The sequence below is a fragment of the Myxocyprinus asiaticus genome, chromosome 7 (assembly GCF_019703515.2).
Source record: "Myxocyprinus asiaticus isolate MX2 ecotype Aquarium Trade chromosome 7, UBuf_Myxa_2, whole genome shotgun sequence".
Lineage (NCBI taxonomy): Eukaryota > Metazoa > Chordata > Actinopteri > Cypriniformes > Catostomidae > Myxocyprinus > Myxocyprinus asiaticus.
Window position 1 is genome coordinate 11,058,143 of NC_059350.1, and position 13,097 is coordinate 11,071,239.

General features: G+C 38.2%; 1 protein-coding gene across 5 annotated transcripts; it reads right to left on the reverse strand.

Annotated features, from left to right (window-relative positions):
* Positions 1 to 54: 54 nt before the first annotated feature.
* LOC127443997 (dnaJ homolog subfamily A member 1-like) lies at positions 55 to 11,760 on the reverse strand. 5 transcript variants are annotated; one of them, XM_051703119.1, is made up of 9 exons: positions 11,638 to 11,760; positions 11,086 to 11,239; positions 10,357 to 10,537; positions 6,935 to 7,039; positions 6,490 to 6,717; positions 6,269 to 6,383; positions 4,726 to 4,841; positions 3,423 to 3,523; positions 55 to 1,528 (listed from the first exon to the last, which is right to left on the reverse strand). In XM_051703119.1, exons 2-9 carry the CDS (start codon positions 11,215 to 11,217, stop codon positions 1,304 to 1,306), a joined length of 1,203 nt encoding a protein of 400 aa, XP_051559079.1. In that variant the 5' UTR covers positions 11,218 to 11,239; positions 11,638 to 11,760; the 3' UTR covers positions 55 to 1,303. The 5 variants fall into 5 exon arrangements, with proteins under 5 accessions (XP_051559079.1, XP_051559078.1, XP_051559081.1 ...); XM_051703118.1 differs by lacking the exon at positions 11,638 to 11,760 and adding an exon at positions 11,479 to 11,631; XM_051703121.1 differs by lacking the exons at positions 3,423 to 3,523; positions 11,638 to 11,760 and adding an exon at positions 11,479 to 11,631 and having other exon boundaries at positions 1,378 to 1,528.
* Positions 11,761 to 13,097: the final 1,337 nt, after the last annotated feature.

A 13,097-nucleotide genomic window follows, 5' to 3' on the forward strand; every position in this document is an offset into this window, starting at 1 on the left:
TCTAATATCCAATCCACTAACCCCCCCCCCAAAAAAAAAAACTGACTAAATGAATAACATTGTTACATTTAATTTATAAATAGAACTACGAATGTCAAAGTTATTGGTCATAATTTCACACTTTTTAAAAGTATTCTTCAAAGACAATACAGATAATAAAATAATCGTATAGAACACTTTTCTGCCGGGAGACATGAGAAAAGAAATTAATAGCATTTGCAGTCTCCAAATTAATGTCCTTGAAATGTAGACAGAGCAGGATTGTGTTAACAGAGAAAATTGAGTGGCAAAAAAACCCTTTAATAAAAGCGATCTTAAGACTTGATCTCACATGAGAGGTATGCAAGTTGGCTGCAAAACTATTTCAAAATTGTATTGTGTATAACTTTGTCTAAACATTTGATGTGCCATTTAATTTACATTTTAAAATCGTTACTAAATAGAAGTCGAATGTTTTCTGAATTGTTAAATAACTGCAAACAAATGCAACATGAAAAGACTCCTTTTCATTAAAAATCCTTGGCAGTTATGTCTCAAACATGATCAAATTAAATGGAAGTGGCCCTGGTGTGAAATGTTGATATTTGGCCAGATAGTACACTATCAACAACATGCAAGTAGGTTAACGTAGTAAGCAAATTAAACAATAGCACGTTCAACAAAATAAGGCTTTTTGTGTTCTTGCTTCTTCACAGTTTGCCATTATTTTGAACTTTTTTTCTTTCATTTTAAACCTTGAAGTTATTTCCCCTATTAGTTCAAATAGTTCTACAAAAACATTTAGCATTCAGCTGGTAGCATATAGAAAATTTCCAACAATATCAAGATCAACAAATGATCTTACATTTAACACACAATTAATTTGCAATATACAAAATACAACAAAGATTATAATGGTTTGTCCAACTCATGATGAGAACTTGATCCTCAATGTTAATAAATCTTGAAGATAAATTTTTCTGGGATTATGGAACAAACTACTTAGCTGAACACCCCCACCCTTTTAAACTGCTACACTAATATCTATAAACTCTTCTTCAATTCTCTGTGGCACCAGTCTTAAAACTCTGCTTGATGTCATTTTAAAGATCCCCTCACTTTATGTCACTAATTATCAGCTCCCAGTTTTGGAAGGGAACATTATTTCAAACAATGACACAAGAGGTTGGCACAAAGGTCTTATTCTAGGCACAGAACTAGTTGAGAGGTAATAAAACGTATTTCCTCTTGGTCCTTTTTATTTTTTTGAGTTCCAGCAGAGGTGGCATTTGTTGTTTAACCAGGGGTAAAAGACAAGTAATCTCTATGAGGTTTGACACTGTACACCACCACCAGGGTAAAAGTCTTCCTCCTCTATATAGTGGTATTGATGACGTTCATGGGTCAGGTCACAGTCTTCAAGGTCAGCATAGATATAGAGGTCGTCATCCATGCCTTCAGGCTCAGTATTTGCTTGGTTTCCAGGTAGGTATCTCTCCAACTCCTTTAGTTTGTTCAATGGGAGGAAGTTCTCTTCAGGGAAGACAACCTTGAGAAAATAATTTACATAGAGTATATCGTAAATCTCAATGTAAGTGAGAAAAGAAATAAAAAGCATGTGGAGAACACACACAGACTTATTTTGCAGACTTTTGATGATATTCTAAATATACTGTATTTATGTATACACAGGTATATACACTGTAAGCCAAAATATTATGGCCACCTGCCTAATATGCATTTGGTCTCTACCACCCCTGGAGTTCGCTAGTTCGAATCCCAGGGTATGCTGAGTGACTCAAGCCAGGTCTCCTAAGCAACCAAATTGGCCCGGTTGCTAGGGAGGGTAGTCACATGGGGTAACCTCCTCGTGGTCGCTATAATGTGGTTCGTTCTCGGTGGGTGCGTGGTGAGTTGAGCGTGGATGCCGCGGTGGATGGCGTGAAGCCTCCACACGCGCTATGTCTCCGTGGCAACGCGCTCAACAAGCCGCGTGATAAGATGCCCGGGTTGGCGGTCTCAGACTCGGAGGCAGCTGGGATTCGTCCTCCACCACCCGGATTGAGGCGAATCACTACGCGACCACGAGGACTTAAAAGCGCATTGGGAATTGGGCATTCCAAATTGGGTGAAAAAGGGGGGGAAATAAATATGCATTTGGTCCTCCGCGTGCCGCCAATATAGCATCAACCCGCCGAGGCATGGACTCTACAAGACCCCTGTTCTGTGGTATCTGGCACAAAGACATTAGCAGCAGCTCCTTCTTGCAAGTTGTGAGGTGGAGCCACCATGGATTGGACTTGTTGGTCCAGCACATCCCAAAGACGATCAATCGGATTGAGATCTGGGGAATTTGGAGGACAGGGCAACATCTTGAACTCTTCATCATGTTCCTTAAACCATTCTTGAACAATGTGTACAGCGTGGCAGGGCGCATTTATCCTGCTAAAAGAGGCCACTGCCATCAGGGAATACCATTGCCATGAAGGGGTGTACCTGGTCTGCAATGATGTTTAAGTAGGATGCACGTGTCAAATTGACGTCCACATGAATGGCCGGACCCAGTGTTTCCCAGCAGAATATTGCCCAGAGCATTACACTCTGTCCACCGACTTGTCGTCTTCATACAGTGCATCCTGGTGTCATCACTTCTTCAGGTAAACGGCGCACACGTACACGGCCGTCCACGTGATGTAAAAGAAAACAGGACTCATCGGACCAGGCAACCTTCTTCCACTACTCCAAGGTCGAGTTCCGACACTCGCGTGCCCATTTTAGGCACTTTCGACAGTGGACAGGGGTCATCGGCTTGTGGTTTGTCCCTCCTCAGAACACTGTCAGTTGGTCATAATGTTTTGGCTCATCGGTGTACATATAGCCCTATTGTTGAGGCCCTTTGTCATGTAAAATCAAACATCAAATTAATTTCAAGGTTTGATTAACAAACACTCTCCTTAAAGGTGCTGTAAGTGATTTCCATGCAAAAAAGTCTGTAAAATGTTTTTCTACTCCCTGAAAGACATCAATGAAATAAGTGTCCTGAGATATCTCACCAGTCTCTGTGACAGCTCTAGACTCTATAAATAGCAAATAAAAATGTGCCCCCAGGCTGCAGTCTCTGACAATTTCTGCCCGTCAATCATTTTGCACATTCTTATATTGTCGTTGCAGCAAATTATTGAGTCTTAATGCTATTTTTATGCTACGTTGCTCATAACATTTGTCAGTTGAGGGCACTATTGTGCTGCTGTTGTTTTTAATAACCATTTCTGCTCGATGTCAGACTCAATAAAGCTCATTTGGTATCTTTGGATTGCGTGGTTTTGGAAAGAGGGGGCGTGGCTAATCCAACAGCTAATCTTGTGAAAATTCTAGAACGGCTAAAATCGCTTACAGCACCTTTAAAGTAAAACAAATGACTGTTTTCAAGAATTTGCACTCACACTGAAAAGAATGATGAGTCTGCCTTTCTCAAATGGACGACGGTGCATAGGCATCCCTTCATTCAGAACACATTTCTTATCTCCAGGTCTGATCAACTCCCCTATTCATTAGACAAAGAATGATAAAATATCTGCAATACACATCAATTGCTTTTGTAATCTGTAGCATCTGCTTTGCTATGACCAATTTGATTTTAAGTTTAGGAATATTCCAGGTTCAATTCAAGTCAAGCTCAAATCGACAGCATTTGAGGCATAATGTCAATTACCACAAAAATGTGTTTTGACTCATCCATCATTTTCTTTAATAAAAAAAGCAAAAATCTGGGTTACAGTGAGGCACTTACTATGGAAGTGAATGGGGCCAATCCGTAAACGTAAAAATCCTCACTGTTTCAAAAGTATAGCCACAAAATGTAAACAATGCACTTTAACATGATTTTAGTGTAATAAATCACTTGCTAATCTTTTCTGTGTAAAGTTATATTCAATTTTACAACTTTGTTGTCATGACGACGCCATGCCATAAACATTAAAACAACAGTAAAAACAATGATTTAAACGACTTAAATAATACACAAATTTTAACAAAAAAGTGCTTCATTTCTGCGTTTAAACTCTCCAAAAATTGGCCCCATTCACTTCCATTGTTAGTCCCTCCCTGTAACCTCGATTTACCTTTTTTTTTTTTTTTTTTTTTTTTTTTGAGGAGGAGGAATTTATAATTCTTAAAATAATTCTTAAAATAAATTAAGAATTTATTTTTGTGTTTATCAGCATTATGCCACAAATGCTGTCGATTGAACTTAACTTGTATTGAACCCGGAATATTCCTTTAAGTTGCTTTTTAGGATCGTATCTGATAAAATATGACTCTAGGAGTTAAGATGTTTCTGTAATATAACCACAGAAGCCCAAATTACCAGCTAATGTAAATAAAGCAGACACATAAGACAGCCAGGTAGACCATATTGAGCACAGTCTGGATGGACTACAAGAAAGAATATGTCTCAAGTGCCACACACATCCCTGAATATCTGGTGCTATCGGTCAACAAGTCATTAAGGATCCCTGTGGGTCTCTGGAGTAGGCAATTGCAAAAATATCCACAAGATATTTGCACCATCTGCCAAGTGATTCTGTGACGTACTTTCTACACTGCTGTCTCATGACCTCTTGTATATATAGATGTTATGACTCACTGATCCACCAACAGTGACCAGTGTAGATGACCCATCACGGTGCTGATGTTATATTGAGACATGCATGTAATGCTTGCACACTATAATGTAGGAGGGTTTACCTGGATGGGATGTGATGAGTAGAGTTCTGTTGTCTAGTGTCTTAATGGGTTTTTGAAAACCACATAATGACTCGACCAACTGTAGCTCCATGCTCATGATGAGGTCCTCTCTTTGTCTGAAACAAGGAATGTATTTTAACCTTTTTTTCCTTAAATAATATTTACACATTCTGTTCCCCAATTACCTAACCTGAATCACCAAGTATTGTGAAAGACCATCCTCCTATAAAAATAACACAAAAGAAACATGTGGCGATTATGAGAGTGTACTGCCCTCTCCAGGACACTGAGATCACTACAATCAATGATGCTACTCAGTGTGCATAAACATAAACCTTGCTCATCTCAAACTTTAGGATTGTTTTTTCCCAGAGCTTTACAATTAATGTTGTACATATCTGATGGTGAACAACATTATAAAACGGAATTAAACAGAAGTTCGTATGAAGCAGTATAAAGTAAACAAAGGCCATTTTAGGTACTAGGATCTTCAAATACTGAAAATTGTAACCATAATAGTTTTGTTGCCTAAAAAAATAAAAACACATATGTAAAAGACAAAAACATTTGACCAGAGAGCAATTATTTAGATAAGACTAAGAAGATATAGTATTATTTAGTAGACTTAGGAGAGAATTCACTAAGAATGAATTGCGCTGTTTATTTGCACAAGCTGTCTGCGATGGTTTAGCACCTGATTCACTAAAGGAATTATGCATACAAGGCAACACACCTATAAAAACTGTGCAGAATGCAATTAGCATAATTCCAGTACTGAGATACAGACACCTGAATCATTTCTTTAACATGCCAAAAGTGGATCTGACTACACTGCACATCGGGATATATGCTAGGTTATAACGCTCCACCATTTGATGTATTACTACTGCCATGATTTTTATTAAATACAATCCATAATGTGCCTAATTCATATAGAAAGTAGGCGTGTTTGCGCAGAAAGTAACAACGACTTAATTTAAACACTGAAGATGCAACACTGATTGTGCCTGCTTAAAGGAATATTCCGGGTTCAATACAAGTTAAGTTATGGAAGTGAATTTTTTGGAGTGTTTAAAAGGCAGAAATGTGAAGCTTATCACTTTATAAAAGCACTTATACATTCATTCTTCTGTTAAAACTTGTGTATTGTTAGAGCTGCAAAGTGGCTTAAATGTCATCGTCTACCAGGATTACAGGGTTTACGGCGTTACTTCATGAAGGCAATAAAGTTGTAAAATTGGATAAAACCTTACAAAGAAAAGGCTTGTGTGATTTTTTTTATAACACCAAAATCATGTTAACAGGCAGTGTTTGTCATGTCTCACTGTAACCCAGATTTTGTGTTTTAAAGAAAATGAGAGACAAGTCAAATGAAATTTTTGTGGTAATAACATTATGCCATAAATTATGTCGATTGTGCTTTACTTGTATTGAACGGAATATTCCTTTAAACTAGATGGGTTTACATGTGGTGAGCTGAAATTCCACACGCAAAAGATGCACAACTATGTATCCCGACTTTTACTGATGCAGACTGCTTTACCTGGTGAAAACTGGATGTGCTCTTTGGTCTAATACAATGATAATGTCTCCAGGTTCAAGGCCAGGCTCCTGGTCCCCCTCCCCATGGAAAACAATTTTCTGTCCATCTTTCATACCTGCAATAAGACATAGCCAAACATTAACTAAATTTGCTGTGGTAGCTATAGTAGCTGTTCTGAACTGTACTGTGCTTTTCAAATTCTTATCTTATCACTTTCTTACCTTTATCAATATGCACCTCAAGAATCTTCTTCTGCCGTAGTATCTTGCGACCAGCACATGCTTTGCAGCGGTCACGGTGACCGAGTCGTTGGCCTTGGCCCTGACAGCCAGCACAGACTGTTGATATCTGCTGTACCATGCCAGGTGCTAAGTGATGTAATCGGACCTGTACGCCCACTCCACGGCACAATGAACACACTTCTATCACTCCTTTACGGCCCCCCCGACCTGCAGTGCAAATAAATGAATACATTTTTTTATTTATTTTTTTAAATAGGCCAGTATGAATTCCATCTATTGAAATAATATCTATTGAAATACTACCAAAAAAAATAAAAATTGGAGATTTAATATATATATGTGTATATATATATATATATATATATTTTTGTAATTAAGTGTATTAACCCATATTTAATAATTAATTTCAGTCACACACAGTTACCTTCACACTTTTCACAGATTATATTCTTCTGGACAGCCAGTTTTCTAGTGGCTCCATTATAAAGGTCCTCCAATGAAACTGTCAACTGATGCACCACATTCTTTCCTGTGTATGACAACATTATAATATCACATTAAGGACATTTAAGTTCTCTAATTTGTGGCTTATTCCCAAAGTGAAGCAATCACATAAACTTTCATTAGAACTAGGGCTGGGAACATGAACGCGCTAATAGTTGACTGTTTAACACGTTCAAAAATGAATAAATAAATAACACAATTATCCTTTTTTCACTTCCTGAAACATCACTAATGTTTTCCCCCACTTCCTATGGCTAAAATTGGCATTAATACATTCCCAGGAGGTACACGTTCAACTTGACTGCACATCCTAGCACAGAATCTGATTGGGCCTCATTCATGAAACACGAGCAGAATGAATTTGTGTGTAAATCGTTCGTAAAGCCAGTCTGACATAAATTTTCGTATTTTCAAAATGTAAGATCGGTACAAACAAAATTTACACCTGCTCCTGACCATGTGTAAGTCGTGCGTAAAACATTCGAACGTGTTGTGTTCCTTCAGACAAACTGCCATGATTACACTTTTATCAAAGTAAAATGAGATAAGTAATGAAAAAAGAATTAATAATTAAATGAGTGGAATTAACCTTAAAAAAATAACAAATAATAAAAAAATAAAAAAAGCTTGTATTCAGAAACGTTTCTTTGCTGCTTGCATTTATTATTTCAAAGTATGTTTTCACAAATCTGCTTATTTCCAGCAAAAGTTCTTTATGGGTTCGTGTTTGATTTCTCAAATTAATAAATAAATAATGTCCTCTAACATGACTGGCTGGACTTTTTTTTTTTTTATTTAATATAAGCTCTTTTATTTCGATTTCATAATTTAGTACAGGCATCGGTAAATCGCTTTCAGTTGATGTATGGTCAGCGGTAAAACCTTAAATGAACACATCGTGGGCAGGTGCGTAAACACAATGGGGGGAAAAAAGCCTGCACGCTGTCGTATAGCTTTTAAATCTATAATATCTTACAGTGTTTCGGTCAAAGACATGCTTCGGGCATTCTATCAATTTCTTTGAAGATTGATACTGTTGCAAAGAAAGTATCAACATTCAGTCTTGGATTTACTCGATAAGTTTCTCCAATGACGCTGGCGATGCACTCAACTGAATCAGAGAAGGTGGACATCCTCCTGTGACCTGTCGGCATGAAATTAAAACAATTTTACACTAAAGCTTAATGTCAAACCATTTTTATTGACCTCTTGGACTAATTCACAAAAGAACCTCTGATGACAGCAAATGACTTTAAGTTCCTCACTTTCATTTTAGATGCGAGTGTTTGCTAAATCAATATTTTACGATGCGAACGCACTCCATAATAAAAAAAAATATTTAAAAAAAACTTTTACTGTTATTTATTACTGTTCGCATATACACCGATCAGCCACAACATTAAAACCACCTGGCTAATATTGTGTTGCTGTAGACTTTGTCAGTTCAAACCAGTCTGGCTATTCTCTGTTGACCTCTCATCAACAAGGTATTTCCGTCCACAGAACTGCCGCTCACTGGATGTTTTTTGCTTTTGGCACCATTCGAAGTAAATTCTAGAGACTGTTGTGTGTGAAAATCCCAGGAGATCAGCAGTTACAGAAATATTTAAACCAGCCCATCTGGTACCAACAATCATGCCACGGTCCAAATCACCGAGATCACATTTTTTACCCATTCTGATGGTTGATGTGAACATTAACTGAAGCTCCTGACCCATATCGGCATGATTTTATGCACTAAGCTGCTGCCACACGATTGGCCGATTAGATAATCGCATAGATGATTGTTGGTGCAAGACGGGCTGTTTTGAGTATTTCTGTAACTGCTGATCTCCTGGGATTTTCACTCACAACAGTCTCTAGAATTTACTCCGAATGGTGCCAAAAAAAAAAAAAAAAACATCCAGATGGGAACGCCTTGTTGATGAGAGAGGTCAACAGAGAATGGCCTGACTGGTTCGAACTGACAAAGTCTACAGTAACTCAGATAACCACTCTGTATAATTGTGGTGAGAAGAATAGCATCTCAGTATGCTATTCTAAGATGCGGGTTGGTGCTGTTTTGGCAGCACAAAGGGGACCTACACAATATTAGGCAGGTGGTTTTAATGTTGAGGCTGATCATATATACATACACTGGCGGCCAAATGTTTGGAATAATGTACAGATTTTGCTGTTTTGGAAGGAAATTATTATTTTAATTCACCAATGTGGAATTCAACTGATCACAAAGTATAGTCAGGAAAAAACAGCACCATCACTATTTGAAAAAAGTCATTTTTGATCAAATCTAGACAGGCCCCATTTCCAGCAGCCATCACTCCAACAGCTTATCCTTGAGTAATCATGCTAAATTGCTACTTTGGTACTAGAAAATCACTTGCCATTATATCAAACACTGCTGAAAGCTATTTGGTTCATTAAATGAAGTTTAACATTGTCTTTGTGTTTGTTTTTGAGTTGCCACATTATGCAATAGACTGGAATGTCTTAAGGTCAATATTAGGTCAAAAATGCGGCAACAACAAAAAAAAATCCTTTCTCTAGAAACTCGTCAGTCAATCATTGTTTTGAGGAATGAAGGCTATACAATGCTTGAAATTTCCAAAAAACTGAAGATTTCATACAAAGGTGTACACTACAGTCTTCAAAGACAAAGGACAACTGGCTCTAACAAGGACAGAAAAAGATGTGGAAGGCCAGATGTACAACTAAACAAGAGGATAAGTACATCAGAGTCTCTGGTTTGAGAAATATACGCCTCACGATTTTCTCCCCTTTTCTCCCCAATTTGGAATGCTCAATTCCCAATGCGCTCTAAGTCCTCATGGTGGCATAGTGACTCACCTCAACCGGGTGGTGGAGGACGAATCTCAGTTGCCTCCGCGTCTGAGACAGTCAGTCCGCGCATCTTATCACGTGGCTTGTTGAGGGTGTTACCGCGGAGACAGTGCATGTGGAGGCTTCATGCTATTCTTCGCAGCATCCACACACAACTCACCATGCGCCCCACCGAGAGCAAGAACCACATTATAGCGACCACAAGGAGGATTTTTTTTTATGAGAACTCTTTGAAGTAGTTTAAAAAGTAAAAGCTAAAAAAACAATTCTTCAAATTGTCATAGTAATTTTTCACATTATTAATGTCCTGACTATACATTGTGATCAGTCGAATACCACTTTGGTGAATAAAAGTACCAATTTCTTTCCATAAGAGCAAAATCTGTACATTATTCAAACTTTTGGCCGCCAGTGTAAGTGCCAGGTCTCTGAAGACCCAAATAGGTTAGTGTTTGGTGAAATTCCCATGCATTTAAGGGTTAAAAGATAAACGCAGCAAACCTCTCCTTTCCCTGTGAATGCGTCCCCCTCCTCCAAAGAACATATCAAAGATGTCCATGGGGGAGCCAAAACTTGGCCCTCCACTTCCTCCCTCCTTAATTGCTTTCTCGCCACCTCTGTCATACACTTCTCTCTTCTTGGCATCTGACAAAACCTCATACGCCTGGGAGATCTGTTTGAACTGTAGGGAGAGAATAGTGAGGGGGACGTTAAGCCTCAACCAAGTAGTAAAATATTGAGACAACCTTAAAAAATGCTATATGGTCCACTCAAGAGTTAAATACATGACACCAGAACTGTCTTTTTTTAAAGGCGCATTCAGTAATTATTTTTTTATTTGTCATCTTGGACTTACACAGACACCCAGCAGCATAGATGCAGCATCATTCAAATACAATAGTTTTCAGTTACAGATGCCATTGTATTCATTTACAATCAGCAAGCAGCTATTATTAATTTAATCCATGAGTGAAAGTGTCCAGTAAACAGGACGGTTACTTTGATTAAGCAAGTAGTATTCGGCTGGTCATGTGATTCTAACATGGCAGCCCCCATGAGGGGACCCTCTCCATGTAGAATAAAACAGCTTTTATATGTTTACTGATATGACTAGTTTCCTCATCTCATGTTTCAAAATTACAATTAATATATTTTGGCGTAAACCTTTTTTTAATCAGGAAAAACGCCTGAGTGCACCTTTAAGAAGCAGCAGGTACTGTTGAGTCTTACCTTCTCCCCCTCTGTTGGATTTTTATCCGGGTGATATTTCAGTGCCAGTTTACGATAGGCTTTCTTCAACTCTTCTGGGCTGGCACTGGGCTTTACACCCAGCATATCATAAAACCCAGTCTCTTTCACCATAGTTGCCTTCAAACAGCTAATTCTAGGCAAAAGAAACATCAAAATTGTGACCATTAAGCTAGAATTACTCTAAAAATGGCCCATATTTTCAGTCTTATAATATTTCATGTGGTAACATACAAGTTCCTAGAAAGCAATAACATCTATTGGTTTGAGAGACTACTAAATAAAACGACTATCATGAAATCATCAACATTACATTCACACACATTTAACTTGACCAACCGCTTTAGAAATGACTGATTTAGAACAGATCGTTACCTCGTGATTATTTCAAATGCAAGCTCAATTACATGTCAAGCTCTTTCTAAAAAGGCAGAATTATAGACAAAAAGCAAACAAAATAAAACAACGAAAGAAAGAAAAGACGAACTTAACGTGATTCACGCTATAACATCGTTTTAATTAATGATATGGTACCGTGAAATATGGTGAAATCCCTTCTCGCCTTTTGTGCAATGTACAAAACAGACTTCCAGAATCTTCCACCAGCCTTCTTCTAGATCTTCTTCTTGTGGAGTGTTATTGAACTTTGAATCCAGTGCGACCTATTTCTGCCACCTACCGTACGTAGTGAAGTATGACAGGCCGTGACAAACAGCTGTTTCCCAGTCTACATGGTGCCGTCCACAGCAGCGCTGGGAAGCATTCACTACACAAAGTTTGGGCATTTTGATGCATTTTATGGACAGAACCCTTCCAAAGACATAGCTCATATGACACACAGAGTGATAAATCAAATAATAATAAAAATGTGTTCGTCCGAAGTTGGTTAGATATCAAAGTCGTTCTAGCAAGTCAGTCCACTAGTGGCCATTTTGGGAACGCTCTCGGGATGCTATTTCCAGTCACGCCAGAGTAGCTCCTTTATACTTGAATGGAGAAAGATCGACATCTCTAAAACGGTTGGTCAAGATTAAGATTAAAGAACATATTTCAATGAATTTTATCAAATAAATTGAGATTCTTTACCACATATTACGCTCAAAAAACGCAATTTTCCCAGCTTGTATAGCTAATGCGCATCAGCGTTTCAAAGTTGATTGACAGGTAATATCTGTATTTAAAAGGTGATTGGCTCTTTTAACTGTAAGGCGGGACTTCCTTTCTACTTCCGCTGACCGTTGGACGCTCAGAGCTGCTTGGTTGAGCGTTCCAATTTCTCCCATTCATTTTAATAGAAGTGGCCCATCTCTGCTAAATAACCTCTGTTAGATATGCAACATAAAGTTGAGAAAACATGCAAGCACACATCTAAATGCTTTAGATTTGCAGTGGACATGATATTAAAAGTGCTGTAAGTGATTTTTTTATGGAATGTTATGAAGAAAGTGAAAGATATCACTGAAATAAGTGTCCGGGCCGCGGTCACAGTATGGTTTGATCAGCCAATCAAAAGACTTTGAGGTGCTTTCTTTGTCAATCATTTTGAAAGTTCTCACAGTGTAGAAATTAAAGCAGTTAATTTAGGTTTAACGCCATATTCAGATTCATAACAGTCGTCAGTTGAGGGAGATATTTTGCTACTTTTTTGTTTGACAACCCTGACAAGATGAAATACTGCTCTTAGAAAGAGATCTTCTATTGACCTGTTTCAGTGACATCACTTTTCCCCCGCAGCCGCCATATTTGTGACCATCAGCGGAAGGAAACAATGGCGGTGAATGGAAAAACACCCGTAAAACGATCTCAAGAAAAACATCAAAAAGTGCTTTTTTCCATGCACAGTTCCAGGAAAGGTGTATACGGGTCTGAGGTCTGCACAAATATTGGCAAATACATTTAAATATATTTTATCCACGATTCATCTCCGTACAACGGCGAGTCTGATGTGTGACCGGCGAGTGCACACGCCTACCTGTACATCACCGTAAACATCT